The sequence below is a fragment of the Pagrus major genome, chromosome 13, assembly GCF_040436345.1.
Source record: "Pagrus major chromosome 13, Pma_NU_1.0".
Classification (NCBI taxonomy): Eukaryota; Metazoa; Chordata; class Actinopteri; order Spariformes; family Sparidae; genus Pagrus; species Pagrus major.
The window spans coordinates 21,512,564-21,536,178 of NC_133227.1; the positions used below are offsets into that span (position 1 = coordinate 21,512,564).

The 23,615-nt window shown below is 40.6% G+C and overlaps 1 protein-coding gene across 1 annotated transcript in view; it reads right to left on the reverse strand.

Moving 5' to 3' along the window:
- gabrg2 (gamma-aminobutyric acid type A receptor subunit gamma2) overlaps positions 1–23,615 on the reverse strand; it is a 55,508-nt gene that overhangs the window by 11,880 nt on the left and 20,013 nt on the right. Inside the window, exons 4-6 of the mRNA XM_073479431.1 lie at positions 21,513–21,733; positions 19,931–20,013; positions 17,427–17,564 (exon numbers count right to left, since the gene is read on the reverse strand). Of these exons, the coding sequence (XP_073335532.1) occupies positions 17,427–17,564; positions 19,931–20,013; positions 21,513–21,733 (442 nt within the window). The remainder of the gene's footprint in view (positions 1–17,426; positions 17,565–19,930; positions 20,014–21,512; positions 21,734–23,615) is intronic.

Below are 23,615 nucleotides of genomic sequence, written 5' to 3' on the forward strand. Positions count from 1 at the left end.
TGTTAAAGTGTCCAATTATTTTCTGCCATGTTTAAATTATTCTGATGACGCATCTTTGTGAATACCGGTGTAGTCTTAGTGTGCTTTGCCACCACTAGGAGACGCAAATGGCAGATATGTCAGAATCCTACATAAAGGGGCTTTAAATGTTAAATACTCGGTATGTATTTTCTGCCACTAGGGACATCTCAGTCAAAACAAGGAAAACAAAAGATGTAGTTTGATGATTTCGTAAAGTAGCATGGGATCATGGGAGTTGTTGTCTTCATTGTGAAACAGCCACCATTGCTGATGGAAATCTATCTGATATGACTGCTGTTTCACAGACAATGTAATTTGTATTTAAGTTTTGTGTAATGTTTAGTCAGGATTGCAGACTTCCTACCTTCATCACTCTCTATTATCTTTTAGCAAAAGGCAACCTAATGAAACTTTGCATTACCTTGAACAAACGTATAGATTTCCCTGGATTTGAACATTGTCAAAAACATTTGGAATAATTTAAATACACAGCTTAACAAAATAAATATTAGAGCTCTAGTTGTTTTTAGACATTTTTATTGCAGCGATTGTAAAAAGCTTTTAATGGTTTTGGCCCTCTGTGTTTCCACTTTGGACACAGATCACAACAACTCCAGCAATGTAATTTAGCAAACATATCAAATGCTTGACACATACATGTTTCTTCCGTCTAAGAAACATTGCCAAACTCAGGTCTGTTGTAGCACACCTGAGCTACACATGACAATGCACGCTTTATATCATCCTGGCTGGACTATGGCAATCCCCTTTTTCACCTGCCTGAGCAAGTTGTCTCTGAACCATCCACAAATGGTCCAGAACGCTGCTACAATGCTGTTGACCAGGACCAGCAGGACATATCAAATCATGACCATGTCTTACTGGTTGTCCCTCGCGCTCAACTGAAAACAAAAGGGGATCGTAATTTGAGGTGTTCTTCTTATAGACTCTCTATTGATGCCTTTAAAAAGCAGTTGAAGAATCATTTGTTAAAACTGGCCTATTTTCTTGCCGTGGAGTGTTTGTAATAGTATTTTTGTTAGAGCTGTTGCTGCATTTGTTTAATTGTTTGTTCTCTTTTATGGTCTTATGTACTTGTAAAGCACTTTGTGACCTTGCTCTGTGAAAGGTGCTATATTAAACAAACTTTCTCACTTACTTTCTCCAAAACAGTTAGTTAATAACACTGCTTCCTTTCTCCCAACACTAAACTTTGAAACCTTCATAGAACTTAACTAATTTTGCTCTTGTCTTGTGTAGCACATGTTCGAATGTTCACATGCATGCCTGTGTGGGATGAAAGGACCCTGTTTATTTCTCATAAGACTTCAGGTGACATATCAAAGCATCTAAGGCATCGTGCCTGCATTCTTCCTAATGGGAGCCCTCAACCTAACCTGAGCTAGAACCTCACATCTGTCAGCTCCAACAGATGAGGGTGCGTTCACAAGTTCACACTCTTATCTTCTCAGGGTCTATAGAAAGCTCTTTTTTTAAAGGCTGTCTTATGTCAAATTTACCTTCTTTTGTGAATTAACAATGAATATCAAGAAGCTGTCATGTGTGATCTCACAGCCTTTCACATGGATCTGACAACGCCTCCATCTCTTGTGATCCTACAGGCAACCTCATGTGCTAATTTATCCACTAACAAGAACACTGTCAGAGTTCAGATTTGTTTTCTTTGTGTCTTTGTTATTAAAATTCCAGAAAAGTTCCAATTTCTCCAATCCTATCATCTCGTTGCCATGATTACACTGCTATCCATCCCTTTCTGTTTATAATTTATGAGTGAAAAAACTGCTGATGACAGCTGTCTGAAATATCAACGACGCAGACAACAGCTCAAAACTATTGTTTGTATTAAGATATGGTTTGAAGTATTTTTATTAGGATCACAAATTTCCCTGGCGAAAGTGGTTTACTACGAGCTGATGTAATCTACGGAAAGCAATAAAAACTTGGCGGGGATGATCATTCATCAGAAAACAGAGCTGCTTTGTTGTTAAAAGCCGCAGAGACAACACACTCAACAGAATTAGACACACAGACACACAGACACACACACACACACACAGGGCACAAAGGGAAAAAAAAGATCACTCTTCCATACAAGCCCTCTGCCGTGCAGGAAATAGAAAAAAAGATGGATGTTTTATTATTATTAGAATACAGAAATTGTTATAACATTCTGTATTTGTTGAATATTGAACCGGTGAGGAGAAATGTTGATCCAAGTATAGCTGTACAGTATTGCACAACAGCCACAGGGGAGTTCATAGAATTGTAACATGGTAATTGAGGACTGCTGACCCAAAGGGGGGGAAAAAAAGTGTCATATGAGAACATCATTGCGCTGGCAGCCAGGCTGTAAATTGGTGTGGATATGGATGGGCAGGAGAGACCTGAGGCACATGCTGGCCATCCAATGAATGCAGACAACCCAGACACATTGCAGAGCTGCTGACAGGCTGTCTTACTGAGCTCCTCTCCTGTCAGGGGTCATCTGTATCAGAGATGACAGCGGATGCTATTGTGCATGTGTGTGTGTGTGTGTGTGTGTGTGTTTGTGTTTATGAGACAGACAAGAGCTTTGCTAATGACCAGGGTTATGCCATGGCTGGTTGCCAGGGTCAACAATACTTACAGAGAATGTTAACTCACCACTTTCTGTGACATGACCAGAGGGTATATGCCTGTGATTAACTAGTTACAATGGCTTTCTGCCATCACAGGCTACTGCACTTATTCCTACCCGACGGTGGGTGGCAAGATGATGTCACGGCAAAAAATAAGGCACGGCATTGTCATGGTGAGAAACTGCAGAGACACAGCAGTGTGATTAAACACCAGACAGGAGTCTGCAGTGTTCGACTGCCTTGTTGTTAACATTGAAATGAATGTGATGGAGACAGATGATTATCCCTCTCTCAGACACACTAATAGCCCTCAAATTATTAAGAACAGGGCTGTTTACAGGATTTATGACAGGTAATAAGAAGCTGCCAAAACTGTTTTCCTTGCCATCATTTGACAAGTTTGGGAGAAAGTGTAAAAGTTCTAAAAAAAGGTTTAAAATCTAGTTTATCTGCAATTAAAAAGATATTTTAGATGACAATGTCACATGCTGTCAACCTGCTGAGGGGCCCTGGGACAAAGTGAATGATGGTCCCCTTTGGACCCTCCACTCCAACCCACGTGTGCTGCCAACCCATTTTGAAAGCCTGTCCTTTTCAGAAAAAACGACCATATAGGTTGCAAAATCAAGCACCTCATTACGACCCATATTTATGTTTGTTTTTAGCCAATGACCTTGAGCAGCTGTAGAGGAGGAAGTGAGGAGTATAAAGAGCGACAAGTCCGTATAGGGAGGGGGTCGGGGATGGTGGATGGATTATACAAGGACAAGACGTCATTCAAGAGATTGCTATTTGTGTCCAGTGTGAAAGCCAAAGTCAACAGTGAGTTATTTTAACTTGCTAACATAGTGACATAATGTCACATGCATAACGTAACATATTTTTCTTACTTAAACCTCATTTCCATGTTGTTTAAAGGGGAGGTCTTGGTAGACGTACAATTAATGTAAAATATTCAAGGTATTAAAACTATATGGACACAGTGGCCCTCTAAAAGACAAGGCCTCAGGTTGGGTAAAAGTTGCCACCCTGTGGTCCAGTTTTAATGATGCTTTCGTGGAGCATATTACCAAGCAAATTTGCAATTAATCAAATCACCACAAAGTAATAACCACACAGAATGGGATGGTGGCCCCCTTGGCCCAGTTGGTACTCCAGCCTCGGCTGCCTTCTAAAAAAAATATCACACTTCTCTTTTATTTTAGACCACAAATAAAGGTCTTGTTTATTTCATGTTCTCACCTAAATTGTGCAGACATTTTAAGACAACCCAAACTCCATCAGTGTGTTTATTTCCATCACGTCATATAATTAAAAACATAGCCAACACATTCACAAGCCGCTTCTATCACCTCGCTCTGCCTCTCTCCGTCTTATCCACGTTCCTGCTTACCTCTTCTAAAAATGGCCTCATTATTTCTTGTTCACACACCGAGGAAAGATGCGATTCACACTTATTACATAAGCTCCAAGTTCTAAAATTCAACTCTCGCTCTGCTTTCTCCCCTTGTTTAATATATCACCTCTGTGGTCTTATTTTCTCTTCGCACTGTTTTGGCCAGGTGACAGGAGTTAAACAGTCACGGCACTGTTAGCTCGAGTGTTTCGTCCCACTTGTGCTTCATTAAAAAGGACGCCTGAGCTGGAGTTCGAAATAAATAAAGCTAATTTGAGAAAAGTAACAGCAAGGAGAAGAGAGGAGAGATTGTGATGCTGTGGCAGTGATAGAGAACCACAGATAAACATGCATGACAAAAAAATGTCCACTTGGTGGGGGATCTATTCAGCAAAAAAACAAATAGATGGACAGGTAACTTGATATTTTAAGGCAAGCTGTCAGAAGGAAAAGGATAGAAGATATTTCATCTTTTTTAGTGATTCAACTGCAGCCATTTTAAGTTTGAGCTTTTACCTTCATTGTTCTGCTCTACTCACCTGGTGCAGAATACTCATTATCTCCAGAAAAAAGAAGCCATCAACAAAAAGGAGAGTTAGAGCAGGAACAGCAATTTGCTTGCAATAAATAGCACTGAGTAGTTAGCTTCAGTCGTAATAACCGCTGTAGCTGAAAAGCAGCAGAGCCTTAAACACAAAATTGAAAGGCAAGGACGGCCCAGCGCTGGCCATATTTTTTATAACGGATTATAAACTGTAACTGTTGTAGTGTTTTTGCACAAGATCGTTTGTCGAAGTTGCTGTAAAACTATCTACAAGTACCTCCTACATGCAGTCTTTAAGCATCACAACACTTCACTCTGAATATTTATGATGTGATGTTTCACAACATTTGAACTGTGAAACAATGTGGTCTTATGCGTTGCTGACTCATTGAGCTGTGCAGAGTAAAGTTTCTTACTACGTTGCCAATGACTGCAAACAGGACTTTTGACATTTCTATTTAGGTTGATCAGGAGGAGTCAGATAAATACAATTGTTGCACAACACATATAAAAAAAAAAAGATTGGTAAGCATTTAATCTGTCTTATTTTGTTTACTTCAATAAATTGTCAATGTGGTCAGAAAAAAAACCAACTCACTATTCTAGGATATCTTCAGGATGACGTTTTAGAATGGCACAATGTCCTTCTTTTGAAAATAGCAACAGAGCAATTTAAATTTAAATTTGATGGATAAGCTCAAACAAACACTTTGCAAGCCACAATCATTCCCCACTTCATTGCCAATGGCTTTGTGCTCTTACAGATACGAGTTTTTGGTTGCCTGGTTTTTAAGCTTTGAAATCAAATTAATCACAATCAGCATATTGACAGAATTGCCCAAAACTACAACACTGATTTATGCTTGTGCATACTCAGATTAAGTAGCATTTTCTTTTAAGAATCACAAAGCTTCGCCCAAATCGGCACTCCCAGTCAAACACAGCATGGGTACTTAAGGAACTGATATTTTCAATGCAGCACACGTTAGAAGCAAATGTGCTCCTTGTGCTAAGGTTCATGTATGATCCCAGCAATCCAGCATGAATATTAACAATGCATCCCCTCATACAGATTCATTGACAGTTTTCATTTAAATTCAATTTCATTTGAGACTTAGTTGTAATAGGCCTCTGGTACATTATAATATCTATGACATGCATTTGCATAATATGCACATATACGCCATATTGTGCTCTTTTCAAGGCTCAGAAAGGTAATAGCATATGTCACATATGACATAGAAATATTGATTTTGCAGATTTCTCATACTGCAATAACAGAAGAAAAGCATTTAGCTTTGTTAAGTGCTTCCCTCGAATTCAGGTAATGTTCTGCACAGTGTCATTATGATTCATGAGAAACTGCTGCTTCTGTTTTAATAGCAAATCTGAGACTTATCCCTTTATGAAACGTATTGATCAACCAGACACAGGATGTTCCACAACTACTCTCTCCTTATTTCTTATGGCTAATTACTTTGAAACCCTGGGTTGAGGAATAATATTACACAAGGCCAATAACCTCAGTGAGAGGAGTACCGCGGACCAAAGCACAGAACTTAAATAACAATTTATTGAGCAATGAGTGCTTGGCCAAGGAACAATTGCTCCAAAGAGAGGCATCAACTTTGGATTTGGTAAGAAGAGACTGTTAAAGCTCATTTTGTATGTGTGCATGCAGATTCTACATTACATTTACGAACTCTATTTATAGACTATAGTAATAAAAAGACCCTTCTGCACAAAAAATTTGCCCTACTGTTCCAATTTGCAAAATACCCTTTTACATAAAAAAGCTTGACCTGCTACAACATTGAACTATATTTCAATGTTGCATAAAATATTATTTACACTGACAAGATAAAAACAGATCTTAAGTAATATTATTCATACTTATTATTATAAAAACTATAACAAAATGTGAGTTGATGAGACAAGATGGGACTAAAATGTTAGTGGTAGGCAGTATTTATAATATAAGAAAAAAATGTTGAGACTTGTTTTTGTATGGCTTAATATTGTGGTATCTCGACTTAATTCACCATTGGTGTGTTTTGAGTACACGAAAAGGACAGCAATCATTTACATTACCAATTAATCTCGTTATTTTGTCAATTAATGGTTATGTTGGTAAAAGTTCAAAAAATACAAATACCATTTCCCAAAGCCCAAATGTGATAAATTCACATTGCCTGTCCTACATAAAACAATGAAAAACGTAATGTTTTACTAAAAATAAAACAACCTAATATATCCTAATAAAAGTAGGTAGCAGAAGTAGCAGTAGCATGATAAGCAATAACAGTGGCAGTAAATCAGTTGTGACTATCTCCGTTCCTGCACCTTCAGGCAAAGGACTTTGTCAAAATCTAAGACTAACCCCATCAACGACCTTCGAGTGCCTCATACTATTATAGTGAGAATGATGTTTCAGAAGTAGGGCTGCACCAGCAGAAGTCAAGAAGAACACAAACCTCCAAAAACGGCATCTCTGACAGCTTTGACCTGTTTTGATTTTGGCTGAACATACTCTTCTTTTTTTTCTTCCCTCTCTTCCTTTTCTTCAATCCTTGCATCTCTCCGCCCCATGACCTCCATCTTTGCCTAGCGGCATCTTCACCGAAAAACAGGAACTAACAACACCCTCACTTATTTACGTCCACTTGCTTTCCTCGTCTTTCTCCCCCTTGCAAATTAGATGACTTTAATTTTGTAGTCAATGTATTCCAGTGTCCTAGTTTATTCAGAGCCCTGAAACTCATGTTGCAACTGCAGTTGTGCTGTGGAGAGGTTTGGTGTCATTAAAGCGGATGAAAACATATACATTATGCGGGCATCTGTATTTACATATTAGGGTAGAAGAGCCTCCGACATCAGGAAGTTACAGGAGTGGAGCAATGGGCAGCCTTTGATTCTATTTCTCAACCTTCCCCCACTGTCTTCAATCCATATTCCTGTGTGCTTCATGGTCTGTCCTCCAAAAAAAGAACAAACACCACTGAACACTGAAAGGACTGACAATCTAACATACCACACACACAAAAAAATCTATTCCTCTAAGTTTTTGCTCTTCTGCCATGCACCGCAGGCGCTCTTTTATATGCAGGTGGTGGTCGATGGGGAGGAATACAAGAGCCTTATTTTCCCAAAGCAATCTCTTCTCCTATGGCCCATCACCACTCCCTGTTTTCAGGTTTTAATTACTGCCTTATTAGACTGTCAACTGAGGAAGGCAGAGGGAGAGAAAGAGAGAACGAGCAAGTGGGGGGGAGGATAGCCGCAAAAAGTAGGACACAGGAATACACCGGGCGCAAAACGAAAAAAAAAAAATCATCTCTTTTGCGAGAGTGAGCATGGAAGCAGAGGAAGCGGTGGGGTGTCTGGGTTGTATGGCGCAGACACTTGTAAATGTGAATACTGCTAGCGTATGGGGCGGGTTAGGAAGTGCGTGTGGAGGATGGGAGAGAGGGGATAGGGAGGAGTGTAAATTGGTATTTAACTTCACAAAAGGAGGATTCTGGCTGAGTCAGAGCATTTTTCCTCCCACTCCTGCCCATCACAACTATCACCCAGAAGCAAGAGGGAGAACGCACACAGAGAGAAAAGAGGGGGGAGGGGGGCGAAGGGAGGGAGAGATTAGAGACAGCAGCTATTATAGCAACAGAGCAACCACGGCTAATGCATTGTTTCAGCGCTCCTTAACCTTTTTCCCCTTCGCAAAGACGGAGCGATCGTCACCTGAAAGAAAGCTGCAAGGTATCATTACTGTGATTAAATGACTGTTTTCATATACGGCATATAGTCGTGGATGACCTCTAGTGCACCAACTGTGTAGTATTTCAATTTTGTCGACAAATGTCTTAAATTATACCCACTTTTTTTCTAACAACACATTAAGACTGGCGGTTTCACCTCTACTCTTCACTGCATGTGAATTTAATACGTTGTACTACTTCATCAACCTACAGTACATCCATAAAGTAATATTTGAACATTTTCCTGCTCTGTATGTATCTGCAAACTCCCCAATCTCCTATTGCATCTCCTTTTTCACATTTTTGTGAATTATTCTGACGATGAAATAGTTACTCATCAAGACAAATTTATGCATTGGAGACTGGAATAATTTTCACACAATATGCTCGAGCTTTTACAGGTGTTTTATTTGATCAGGGATGCAATGTCTCTGTAACAATAAAAAAAAAAAACTATTGGCATTTTGGTTTTTATTGCTTTTTGTCTCCCTCCATCTTTTCTTGATTAAACCAGGCAGGAAGTGACAAGCATCCTTGTCTCGGTGGGATCCTTTTTTTTTTTTTCTCTAAAGGAATCTGATGACATTTTCCCTTTAATTTGCTTTGGATTCCTGCTTTTGAACCCCTCTGGTATGTGACCGTTACCACCACACCACTGAGGGATTTCAAACCTCCTGACGCCAAGACAATATTGCACAGGTCCGTCGTACCTTTCTTTTAAGTGGATTTGCTCAGGGGAACAGCTTTTCTGTTTGGCAGAACACAACAACACCTTGATGAAACCAAACTAATCATGACATGTTCTTTAAACAAAACTGAAATGTTACCAACGGCAATGATTTTCTTCCACGTAGAACTAGGGTTGTCACTATATCCTAAAAAAATGAAATATGGTGACGTTATCAGCGGAGGATACCAAGCAACTGCTGCAAACACATGTGACGTTAATGCAAATCAAGTCATGCAAATAAAAATAAAAAATGTCCCAGATCGGCGAAGCTGTAGAGACTCGACTCTGCAGAAGCGCTGTCTAAAACGCAGGAGGACTCTCTCTGTTACTTAATGTCGCCCAATTCACAACATCACAAGCACACCAGTGTCCCACAATTAGATTGGAAATTTGCCCAGGATTACAATACTACACAGGAGAGAGTCACGCAGCCCTCACATCACTCGCTCTAGAACTCCCGAACCCCCCCTCACTCTTTGTAGACAGCCGACTGGTCCGCTAATTATCCCAATTCGCCACAGCTGTGGCGTTTGCATCCCGCAGTTCACCGGCAGACTCAGAAGAAAGCAGGAAAAAGAGAGTGCAGGTGACAAGTAGGTACTGAGAATGAAAGATTGTACTAAGATGAAACATTATCCTGCTGTCCCCTTTACAAAGTAATTGGCAAAAACAGGAAAATTGGCACTAATAACACATACCGCTCTGTTGAGCCACCCTAAATCACCGCAGGGGAAATTCCTTCACCATGACAGCCTAACAAAGAGCCCTACTCAGGATATATGAGCCCAAATTTGACATCAGAAGGAAGGATAGAGGAACAACTCTTGGCAATTGAATGACTGTGGCATAAAATAACTTCCTGAGGACTCCATCTTCAGGCCTCATTCTGATGTGATTCTTCACCTTCCATTATTTTGTTGCAGCATAGCTGCATCTATTCTAGTTGTGTGCGAGAGTGTGTAGGAGTGTTGTTAAGGATTAAATTATGGTCTAGGTCCCTGTTCGCAGCACCAAAGGCCTAAAGATAGAACAACGTTGCACTCTGCCATGCTATAAGGGGAATCCTTTGGCTTGTCAGAGAGTGACTGTGCTTAGCATGAGTGTGTTTATATATACACAGCGTGCATGGGCGTTTGTGTGTTTGTTTCGTTGACTGTTTCCTTCGCCGGGTCACTTCCTCTCAACCACAATGCCTCCAGATTCGCCCCATCAAAGAATCATCTGCAAACTGTGGAGCTCCGTAACCGAGAGAGGGCCACTGATGTGTCCCAGGGCTTTCTCCACTCAAACTGAATCACACAGGCGGGCGCACACAGACAACAGGGCTGCACGCCATGGCTTTTGGAAGGTCACTCTAAGAATAGCTTTCAATACAGAGAAAAAGATCCAGTGGAGAGCACACACTGAAATGTGCATGCAAGCAAATGGACACACAGGAACATGTAATAATTCATGGACATGGAAGCAGACCAAAGCACTCTGAATACTGTCAAACACACACAGATATGTACCACTGGCAGATGCACGTAGCGTACATTTGCGCTCAGCTAAAAGCAAATTAACCACCTCATGTCCTGTTGAAACCATCCTGTAAATTCACTGCTGAGGAAAGTGATGCTTGTTGAAAAACAAGAAAGAAAGACAGCAAATGGCATCGACCCTTTATACCGGAAATAAAAAGCTTCTTGCCCATCTAAGCGATGCTTTTTTAGGCTCATTTATTCCACTAATGTGCTGGGAAGATGGTTAACGCTGCAGAGAGACCCCTGTCATAGTATTTGATTGTTAATGTAACTGCACCACCCTGGCTTCACTATTGAGTGGCTTTAGACTAGATGACTAATCACCCTTTTCTTGATAAAACAAATCACAATGTATCTTCTTTCACTGCCTCACTATCTATCAAACCCTTGCATCTATAATGTATTAACGCAACCACACAACTGTTGCTGTATGCAAACTGGTGAGTTTGAGTTAGGAACCCTCAGTAAGGATGGTAAGGAGACCTTGTCCTAAATTTAAAATAACTGCAACTAACTGTTAGGTCTATCTGGCAGTGACAGTGAAAATATGAAATACCAACACTCAAATATTATGATTGAAATGCTACTGAAAAACCGTAACTGAGAAGCTCACACTGATGTTAGCCTGCTGGTGAAGGTAACGCTGACGTTAGCCTGCTGTACAGGGTAACAGCAATATTAGCCTGCTGTAGAAGCTAACACTGATGTGAGCCTGCAAGGGAGGGGAACACGAATATTAGCTTGGTAGAGAAGCTAACTCTGACTTTAGCCTGTAAATTTCACAGACCACGTATTAATGGGCACACAGAATACCCTCTCCTCCACCATCACGATTATTGCCTCTGACTCATTGAAGCTAAAATTGCACACCCGTCTTTTCTGGTTCAACCTAGCAAGCCAGTGACAAGTGAAGTCAGTAAGCAGTTTTCATGGATACAGGCAGCCTGCAGTACATTATAAACACAGATCCAGGTAGTGTCGATTGAAGAATTACGTTTACAGTTCAAGTAAGGATTTCTTTATAAGATACAAGGTCTAACATATGATAGGGCACAGCCATGAGTTTAGGAATTGCTTCTGCGATATAAAGATTTTTTTTTTCTCCATCTCTGAAAAGACACAGTTAGGATTTTATTTCGTAATTTCACCATTCTCTATCTTTTGCCTGTGCTTTCTCTTCGCACACTCTCTCTTCCATTCCCGCCTGTCCTTGTCTGCACTATGACGTTCCTCCCTGAACTCCAGCCTGGCAGATGGGTCAGAACACAGCTCCCAGCATCAAGCTTAACCCAGTCATCAACTTTGAGGTTAACTTAACAGCAGTGTTAACTGAGTACACCGTGCCTTGGCTGTGCTGCATGTAAATCCCCTCTATCTCTTTCATCTTCTCTCTTTTCTGTCCACTGTTGTCCTTTCAAGGGTCCTTGCTTGTCAAAAGCAGCAGTGGATGTTTTTTCTATTCATTTTTTCAAGCCTGAGATTGTGTGCGTGCATGCAAATGTGTGTGTCTTTGTTTGTAAATGCAGGTATAGGCTTCCAGGCAGTACAGGCGGCCCTGATGTGAAGTGACATGTTAAGAGACCAAGCCTTTGGACACTGGCTGAGGGAGGGAAGAGAAACTGCATAAAAACAGACATAGGCTTTATAAAAAAAAAGCTACAACACAACTGCAGCAGAGCAGCAGATGGCATGTTACCGCCCCAGCCCCCTTTAATTACAATATCACTCAATTGTTTTTTAATCAGGCATCACTTTGTACCATCGTGTGTTTTTAAAAAAAAGATACTCAGAGAATATGAGCAGCAGTAATGCGGTTGTAGAGTCGTACTATGACAAGTTGAGCCTGGGAGAGGTTGGCTTGTCTCATAGAATGAGAGGGAATCTCTTCCTCTGACTATTTGCTACAGTCATCATTGTCTGGATCAGGCCCATTCACCTGCCTGCCTGTCTGCTCAGGTTACCATTTAAATGTCCCTCTGTTGCCTTACCTGACCCCTTCTCAGCTCAGTGTAACCGATGGTGATGCAGCGTACCGCTTGAACAGCGAGTAAGGATTGGAATTGGTCAAATTGTATTGATACCAATGCCAATATAAATTCTGCTTATTGATCCAATTCTTTATCGATTGTCTTATTGATTCCAGTAAAAAAAAAAAAAAAACCCTCAACAGTCTGTCTGTCGTCACCTAAAATAGACAAAATGAGACAACATTTTGACAGCATTTGTTTGTCTTTAGGTTTTCTTTGTCAAAGACAAAAAATCAAGCTACGTGCTAGTGGATGAACAAACAGCGAGAGGAGTGACTGTTCGTTTGAAAACAACAATGGCGGCTCCTCAGTAGGCTAGCCTAGATATAAAGCATCAGATTTATCAGAGCTGGGAAGTATAATTCATTGAAAGAAGAGCAAAGAGCCGCACTGATGGCTTTTCTCAATGGAAAAGATGTTCACGCTCCTCTAGCTGTTGGCTTCGGTAAGACATTGATTTATAGTGCTCTCCTGCTGTTAATGTGTTTAAAGTTAGCTCATGATAGAGAGTGATGGACAGATAGTCCATCCAATCACCTACCAAGTATTTTTTGTGACAGATTTCAACAGTTTCAATGATACTGCCGCCGTTTCAGACTGTTCTGTGTAACAATGGAATTTCAGCTCATGTTGCTTAGAAAGGTGCTTTAATATATTGCGGATTTTAACCTGTACTTAAAATGATAGTTTAACAGACATTACAACAAGCACTTTCTCATCTTTCTTGTTGAAATGAAGCCACGATCCCTTTCTGCCAAGACTCATTTTCATTGCAGGTATCGAGCAGTGTAGATGTATGTGTCTGATGTCAAGTTTTGCAATGGCTAGCTGTCAGACAAAAACATGATGAAAGGAATAGATAAGTAGGGAGGTATACAATTTCTAATGGATTGGACAGTTTGGTTCTCAACTAGGATAGATTCTCAATACACTAACTGCAATGCTGCAAAAATGTTTGTTTTTTTTCTTATAGAGAAATTGTAGCTACTCTGATCGAAGAACAGTCCCCCTACTCCGTACTATAGTCAACATATCCCTGCTCCTTTAGAAAATGCAGTAGCCAACACAGCAGCTGTACTCAAGCTTCACTCTCACTCAACGTATAACAACAACAACATTTACAACACATTCATATAACATGACTTGAGTAAGGGAAGGAAGCTAGCATACTACTACTACTACTGTAGATATTATAAATTGTAAACACCAATAAAATACATTAATATATTAGGTAGGAATTAAAAAGAATGATTAATTAAATTTAAAAGCCAAATTAATGACATTTCTAATTGAATTCACTGCAGCAAAATTAAATGCAAGTGTCTAGCATTTAGGTGTCAATAATGACACAGCAGAATGAGGAATATTGCCACATTTCGAGCACACCTTTCAGCAGCACTACCCGCAGCATGGTGAGCACTTGAGTAGACTGGGTAATTATAAGACCCTAACCGACTGCTTTTTGAGACAGATGTTGTGCTCATGATTCTTGAAGCAGGTCAGATACCCAAACTGACTGCAAAATGAGACAAGAGGTCTCTCAGCCATAGTCAAGGTTCTCTGCTCTGACAAGCGAGCAGATGGCTGTTTGTGGAAATAACAAACCAGATCAGAGAGAGGGAGCGAGTCAGAGGACGCTGCACATTCTCCACTACAGCTCATCCTCCTACGCAGATTGCCTTTTCATGTTGTCACTTGAAAAATGTTTTGATTAAAACAGAAAAGAAAATTTACATGCAAGTTTTTTTTTTAATCATCTTGCAGCACACGGCAGTTGGAGCATTTGATCTTGCTGATGCACATGTACCATTCACACCAACACACTCCCTCTACCTCCCTGTGTCTAGATGGGTGTGTGTGAACATGACCTCTGAGTGACACCCTGTTGAACTGCAGAGTACATCTGCATCTTTCAGTTAGAGCTGGGTTTGTTGACTGCCACTGAGAACAACTGAGGCCAACATATTGTTTTTAATTTATGTAACTACATCAAAATTGTATCATGATCTGACATTTTTAAACCGGGTTTTCTGTGTTTCTGATGACTCACGGTGCTCTGTCACAGTTTTGTTTGTCACCATTATAAAGCAGTGGGTTACCTAACAGGGATAGCAGCTATTACACCCTCAGCAAACACTCCAAACACAACTGAACTGTTCATCTTAGGAAAGCACTGTTCATTTTGTTCCACTGCTACCAACTGGCAGTATATCCATTTGAAGTAAGCAACAGGAAACTCACACACACGTTCAGAAAAACATTAAAAACTGTATATTTCCCTTTACATTTGGCTATAGCTGCAGTGTATGCTTCTCACAAGACAGCCTGGGCTTTTATTTTGAAAGGGAGGCAGTACACTAAACGACTAAGACATACTAGGCTGCAAATGATAGGACGAATAATGACCCTACTTTCACACGTCTGATACAATAACTTTACTTTCTGGAGCAGCCCAGCCAACAATATATTGTATACCGGTGGAGTACAGCCAAAAAACATACATCCCCACTGATCAATACACACATAACAGAGAGACTAGGATGAATTGAATATCTCATAAAAAGGAGATTGAGTTGAAGCTTGAAACGAAAAGATTGCCATTTATGTGTGTGTTAATGGGGAAACACGTGACAGCTTTTCTTCAATGATCATTTCTAAAATTAAAGTTCTGGCAAATAAATACTGAAGTGGCTGTATTTCTTTCCAAGCAATTAAACAGCAGCACTTACGAGGGGATCTTTTACTTGTACATATATAACGGACCCTTAAATTAAATCTTCAGTCGCTTCCATTAGATAATGCAGCTGATCTAATGAGTATGAACTTTCCTCTGGCCAGAGTTAATCTCTGCGGCAGGCTTTCTTTCGTTCACACCACAGACAAGCGTAAAGAATACAAACACTTCCTCCTCGCAGAACATTACATACATTACTTACCGACCTCTCATGAATATAAACATAAACAAACATAAGCATATGCAAGCAAACACAGTTTTGACCCTTCTCTAAAAACATCAACATTGCCTGGGGAAAGCAGCTGTTTTTCCTCAAGCGAACATTCATATTCCTGCATCACTGTGAATGGAATCCTGCCAGCACATCATAGAAAATACTGTATGAGTGATGCACAATTTCTTCCTCTGTGTTATTTTATAGGCACCACATTCTTTAAAGTCATCCACCCTTGTTACAGCATGCCATGAAGGACAGTTCACTCAGGTATTAGGGTAGTAAAATGGTTTTGCGAATAAAGGGCATGTGTAACAAATCCTCATTGTGGATTATATTCTTTTATCCATACAATGGAAAACAAATTGGAGCAGAATAGAAGATAGACATGTAATAGATTATAGTAGTATTTAACAGGCATCTGCAAGCCTTTGGAGCAGCGGCCACGAAGTGTACTGTCGCTCATGTTGCACCCTGGCTCAGAAAGAGTTAATTACACATTCGTAATGATGGGAGGGAATGTAAAGATTCCTCAGTCATTACTTATCAGTGTCTCCCACACCGCCTTGGTATATTAATGACTGTATATTTGACCACCCATTTTAGCATTTTATGCTTTTATTTTTATATCCGTCTGAGAGAACGACACCATCTGCAATCAATCAACTCTTCCCCTCCCGTCTACGGTCAATCACACTTGCTTGGCAGAGAGAGAGAAACACTCTGTGGTATTACATCCCTCCTGTAAACACTAATTGTGATGCAACCTCTCCTATTTATTGTAGGCCTATATATGCTGTTGTTTTGTACAACTTGTAAGTGCACCTGGTTGATGGGATGTTGTTCAGTTGATTCGCTACATAATTATCAACAAGACTCCTCCACAGGCTGCTCGCCTGCTGTTATGGCAACAGAATTACAGGTGAAAAAAAATCAAAAATGTGAAGTGAAATGTAATGTAGGCAAATTCTGAAGGAAGATAGTTGATTTTTGAGTCTCATTCTCAGATTCTCCATCCCCCCACTGTCACCACAGGCATCCTTTGGAAAAAATACTGCATACAGTATGTACAAAATTACCCTCTAAAGTATCATAATTTGAACCATAAGGTCCAGAACATAATTGAAGGCTACGAAGATTCTCCTGTCAGTCATGTGTGTGGGAAAGACAGGACAAGCCATATAAAAACTTTTGTGTGCATGAATGAGTGGGATGCCATCTTTGTACAATACATCCACGGCTCCTCCAAATGTGTCATCCCACTCTGCCTCTGTTTTCTATTGAAAATCTGTCTTTCCATCCCACAGGGGAAGTGATATAAACAGTAGGTAATGCTTAAGAATTTTACTTGTGGCACTGGGAAATGAAAGTGGATAAAAACATTACGGGTCATGTTCCTGTTTCACTAACAGATCAGTCTACAGATCAGGAGTGACTCTTTCACGGATCAGACTGAGAAGATGTGAGAGACATCTACTTTTATAACGCTTTTAGAGTCACTGGCATGCATGGTTCTGCTTGATAATAGTAATAGTGCCTCTCGTATTTTCAAATATGCAACTCCATCATATCATCACGTTAGAGTGATGCCGCCTGCACGCTGCTGTTTCCATCAGCTTAAATGCATCACGGCCAACACGAATGTCATGTCGTGCGGCACCCACGGAATTCTGTTGCAGGCGTGACATGTTCAAGACATCACTTCTGACACACACGCGACCGTCCAATGACACAAACAGGATGTCACTGAGAAGAACATGTGTATTCAGTCAGCCTGTACTGAATACGTAAGAGAGAAGAGGTTTGCTGGCAAAGAGAATAGAGAACAATTTTGTTTTCTTACCAGAAACAGTCCTGACAATCTCAGAGGTGTTTCTCAGGCCCACAAAGGAGAACTGGTAGAGCCTCCAGGAGCGAATGTCCCCAACCTCAACTGAGCTCCTCTTCCACTTGTACACAATCTCCTCCTTGGGGTAGCCATCTGAAGAGGAAAGAACAGAGTTAAAATGAGCTTTGTAAAAAGAGGAGAGGAGGGGAGAGAAGAGGAGAGGAGAATGCTTTTCAAAGACTGACATTCATCCCTGTAAGGAAATAGCTTAAGACATGACTCCTTCGATAAGCTCCCTGCTATATAAAGCAATGTGTTGGTACACCGTTCAATATAAAACCAAACCATAGAACACAGTCCGTTTTATTTCACAGTAATCCATACCCACTAAGTCAGCTAGCTTGCACATAAACCGTTTCATGATACAACCATTATATAACAGACTCCTGCACAACATGTTGACAAGATATCCAGTCCATCTGTGGGGAGGAAACTTCTTTTTTTAAGCAAATGTTACAAATTGATCCATGGATGGCTATTAGTTGGATTTCAGTAATGTTATTACCTCAGGAGAACTTGTAATGTGTCTGATACTGATTCATTTAGACTAACAGATGCATTTTCATAATCAAATCATGGTTGTTAGTATTGAATTTATGTGTAGTGTCCAAATTTGAAAAGAAAAGAAAGCCCAGTTGACCGTCTTTCAAACTAATATCAACCTCAATCTGGCTTTATATCTTGTGACAGGTTGCGTACAAGTGTTAATATCAAAATTCTGATTCTCTTTCGATTTCAGTCGAGTGCTGTCTTCAGTCAGATGAGCTCTGTGCAGCCGACGAGGGAGCGGCTTGAATAATGCACGTGAAGCTTCCTCAGTGCAAACCTTAAATGGCTTTATAACTAAAGTGCTCTCAGACATTCGGTAATGCCAGACCCTGAGAGGAGCAGGGGATGGATGGATCGGCCCGTTTGCCACATTACAGTCAGAGAGGCAGGCAGTCTGCTCCTTCACTGGCAATGCTTCTAGGACAGATGATTGATTCAGTGTCCTTTTGGGAAGCGAAAACAACAGTGCTCCTGGAGCTCAAAGCCATGAATTAACTTTGGAACAAGCTGTGCTGTTGTTGTCAAAATTCAAATATTAAAATGAACATGCAGTTTTGAACAAACTGAAATAACACACTGCGTAACACAAATGTGATCCGATCCTGTCTGGCCACAGTCGAAACCAACCGCAAAGCAGGTTATCTGCAAATCTCTGTTGCTTTGTGGCACGTGTCGAGAAAATATACCGCGTGATAAACTGCTGCATGCACCACTTCGCCTGCTGCCTCTGAGATTGAGCTCATGTACTGTACATCAAGCGGTTTTCAAAGTTCTGAAAACATCCATGGCTTTCATCAAATTTAAATGAATGCTTCTGTTCCATTTTTAGGCCCCGCTACACCCCCCCTCCCCAGTTTCTCTTTCTTGTTGCTCTGGAGCTATTTAGGAAGCGTTCTCTCGAGAGAATATCCCATGGTGCATCTCTCTGTAGATCCATAGCGGCCTCATTAGCATAACTTACCCCCCATCTGCTCCTCACACGGGGGGGAATGACTCATTTGGACTCGTGTCACTTTTTGAAATGTCTTTTCGAGCAGTATTGACAAAGTACAGGGAAATCAATCAGTGCTTTGCCTCTGGTCGAGCTGCCAGTGAGACATCTATTATTAAATCTCTTTACCGAAATGCCAGCGCATACTGTGAATGAATGAATGGTTTATAAATGTTTTTGTTCACAGCTCTCATTTTGTAACGAATAAATACATATTGTTTCATCTAGTGCAGGGCTCTTTAAAGGCTCAGATAGTATTTTAGCTAGCAAAGAGAGCCCAATATCCTGCACACGCATATATACCAACCCAGCTGCCATGATATGACGTTAGTAGTTAATGTTTCTGGGTGTTTTTAGACCTGGGGACATCTCCAGCCATGTTTTTTGTCACCAAAACCAGCCATTTTTCACAGGAAGTCGGGCCATCTCCAACCGTGTTTGTGCTGACAGAACCGGGTGTTCTTAAGGAGACCTCGGGGCACATCCAGCCGTGTTTTTGGCAATCAAAACTGGATATTTTCCACAGGAAATCGGCCCATCTCCAAAACAGGTATTTTAAGCCAAATCATGAGGTTTTCCTAACCATAACCAAGTGTTTTTTGTGCCTAAACCTAACCAGAGCAAGTTGCAACATAAAGGAACATACAGCTTGAGCTTATCTGTGGTTTTGCAGAAACATACTTAGCTAACATTTATTCTAGTGATTTGGCTATACATACTTTATGTGCATAAACTGGATTGTTTTTCAGGGGATTACAGCAGCTTGAGTCCTCCTCCATTTGGCCTGTTGCATGAATATTCCTCAAATGATGTCTTTGTTATCATGGCCACTGTGCGTGTGTGTGTGTGTGTTTTAGATGAAACAGAGGAAGAGAGGGCGGGGTAAAACAGTTGGGTATCAGCATATGGCCAAACTTACAGCTTGAAAACTCCAGGGGACATGAGTGCTCATCCATTGGGAAGTTGTTCAGTTTAAGCTGGCACTCGGCATCGATGGTCAACCTGCAGAGACACAAAAATTTAAACTTGGATCCACCAACTCAGTTTCTACATTAAAAAAATGTGTATTGGAAAATGTGTAAGTATAGATCTGAAATGGCATACCAGTCTATTACAGCCTACAGTCTATTAGTGTGTTGTTGAAGTCAGAATTAAACCCCTAACCTTATCTATATTAACACAAGGAAATATTAATTAAAATTCCACTGAACTAAATTGATGTTTTTCACAGCAACACACCCGTCTCTCCTTTTCACACTCGAGGAAGTTTGAAGGCAAAGTCATTAAACTTCCCCTTAATGAGAGAATGACCTTAAATGACTTTACCCATCCATGCACTCGCTATTGTCATGTATCATTGTCCTCCCAATCACAGCGGTCATCCTAATTAACCACTGGTTAAATTCAGAGTTCCTTAACAAATTAATGAAGTGGATGGGGTAGTGTTCTGCATAACGGAACATCCATCACGGCTTGATTGAGTCCAGAAGAGTTCACTTTCTCTCTTATTATCACTGATGATATATTGTGGTGTCAGCATAAGCGTCCGCTGTATTTATGATGGCATGCAAAACATGGTAATAAGCGTAATTGATATTTCCTCTTACTCGATCCTCCTGTTTTACACATTTTGTGTAAGTTCCTTGGTTTGACATGCACTAACAGTATGCAGCCATGTTGTTACTGAGCCGTGACTGGGGGGGCTAAAAGGCACAAACCATCAGAGCTTCCTTGTTACTATATTTGTCCAATCTCAAGCTCAAGGCAAGAATGGGCCATTAGACAATACAGCAATATTTACAATTAGTATAATATTTATATCATTCTCAATTTCAAATAATCTTCCCAGGCATTTCAGAAACTCAAATTCAGTAAAAGAAATACATTAGTAAAATTTTAAAAAATGCCTCTTTTGCAAAAGGGCCGAAAAGCATCAGTTTAGGGCTATGTAGTCCCAGTGTTTCCTTGTCACTAACAACTTCCTGTCTCATGCAGTACGACAGAGTTTCTGCACGCTAATTAATGTCAAATTTAAAATGCTGAAATTTAAAAGTGCCCAGGGCCTGTTCAGGATAATCAGTACCATGAATCATTTATGCAGAGAGGCCGTAAATTGTTGGGTGCTTCGAGTACACTCTGCTCGAGGTGGATTCCGAGAAGAGTAGGAAGCACCTTCGTGTCAACAAATTGATAATATTAATACACATGCTGCACATATGTTCACCATAGATGCTCAAATTGTTGAGATGAGGCTAGTTAATTTGCATTTTCACTTTAATTTATTGTTTTCTGCTTTATTCAGCTGAAAGTGCTCGAATTGTTCATGTAAATCATTTTTTCCCATTGAATCTGTATTCAAATGCACCTTTTTATGTTTGTCTAGACACACTAACAGAAAAACAGGATGCTAAAAGGGATAATAATTACTTAAAATTGAATGATTGAATACCCAAATCAGTTCTATTACTAATATTTCATCACAGGCATCCCTGACGTTTTACCTGAGGGTGTAGAGTATTCGGCCATCATTCCAGATTCGAAGCATACGATTGGGCGTGGTGATCCAGTGGGCGTCGGCCTTCTTCGAGTTGCGGAAGAACGTGTCCGGGATCCAGATCTTCCCCACCATGTTGCTGTTGAGGCGCAAAACCTTCATCGTGCTGTTGAATTTTAACCTTCTGTCGTACCAGGTCTGAGCGAAAAAGATATCGATGGTGTATTCCTGAAGACAGATAAAACATTGTCTCACCACAATTGTTATGCCAACTTCAAAAGCTGAACATGCTTTATGTAACACGCAAGATAGAAGTCTCTGTTTGTCAGGAAAACCCTGCAAACAGTATTGTTTGCAGCCGGCGCTGTCACCAACATGTAGCTTTTAACTGAGAGATCCGATGAGATCAAATCCAAGAGCGGGCTGGAAAGCACTCCTCTGTTTCCTCTGTCTGAGGGGAACTTTTCTATGCCAGTGGAAACTTAATACTGGAACACATTTACGGGCATATTCCTCAGACAAGATGGTGCCTATTCAGGCCAAGGAGTCCTTTTGTCCCTACTAAAGAGCGTTGTTGAAAAAGACCATCTTGACGCCCTCAACCTGAAAATTAAATGTTCAACGGGGCAATTAATAATTTCCCTTGTTTGGCTCAAGTATTATCTAACCTCATAACCTGCTGCCTTGGCAGCAATTTGTCCTGAGCCTGACAAAACTCTCTGCCTCCTATTCAGTCCCTGTGAGAGCCGCATTAGAACATAAATATAAGGGATGAAAACATAGGCGACGGAGGCACTGGCAGAGTTGAAGAGCTAAGCACAGAGGTGAGATGTGAGAGGGAAAGGAGCGGCAGTGAGTGAGAGGGAGCTATCAGTCTTTATTTATTTTGTTATTTGGAATGGTTGAGCCCTGAGGTTCAAAGTGAAGTACAGCAGGAGAGAATAAAAAAAATCTGGGGATTTGTGTGCAAGAGGGCATAGAGGCATTAACTTCCTGACAAAGCTTAGCCCAACAATAAAGCCTAAATCCATGCCAAAGAGTCCTAAACGAGATTTGAAAAATAACATTTTCACCAGGCAACACTCCCATCTTTCAGCATCCTTTTTTTCCACAGAGGACAGGCAGTTCAAATCCAGTGATGAGAGAAAAATTGAGTGCCTTGGGATCTTCATCTGGGCCCTACTGAGTGGGATAAACTTCTGTATCTTTTTGAACCTATATATACTCTGGGATCTTTTACAGAATCACACTTCTTTTATTTCAAACAGCTGCACGCAACTAACAGCTCAGCTCGACGACTCTTGTGGCTACAAAGCATCAATTTATGATTGTTTTCTCCTTCAAACCTTCCTGTTTGTTTGTTCCATCCCCTCGCACGAGTTACAACTTTCAAAGATTCCTAAAGCATAATTAAAAATTCATGTTTGTGTTCATGCTTAGATGCTCTTCAGAAAATCTACAAACCTCACCATATTTGTCATGTTACAGTGTGAACGCACTGGCCCAGTCAGCTTCATTACATATGAATGTGAAGCAAAAAGTCAACCTTTCATGTCAGCAGAATGCCCTCGCCACACACACACACACAAATGCAAGCAGGCGGACTCCCTAATGTGAGCACAAACATTTTCTAACTGATCCCATCAACGCTTCTCTTCTAACTTCACTGTGACTGTAGTTATTGAGAGTGGGTGTTTTAGCTAAGATTAAGTGAAATGGAACGCCACCACCATGCAGAGCAGACTGCTCTGCAGAATGACAATAGGAGTGGGTTCTCAGCGGGAGTGTGCAGCAGAAAACAATGACACATGAAACAAACGCTGATGTGATGGGAGGTTTTTCTAATCCTTCTTTCTCTCTTACAACTGTTTTGTTCCTCTCCACTATCAGATCACCTGTTCTGCCCTATTTTGGACGTCACTGAGGCACAACAGTAAACATATTCTATTACCATTCCCCAGTTTTCATGCAACAACAAACACGTTGGGAGGGGTCTTTCTACCTGAATTGGATAGCTGAAATTACTTATTATTTCCAACACTTTCATCTCTAAAATAGTTCCCTTAATTAAGAGGAACACACTGGTATGATTTTTGGAAGCTGATACTGT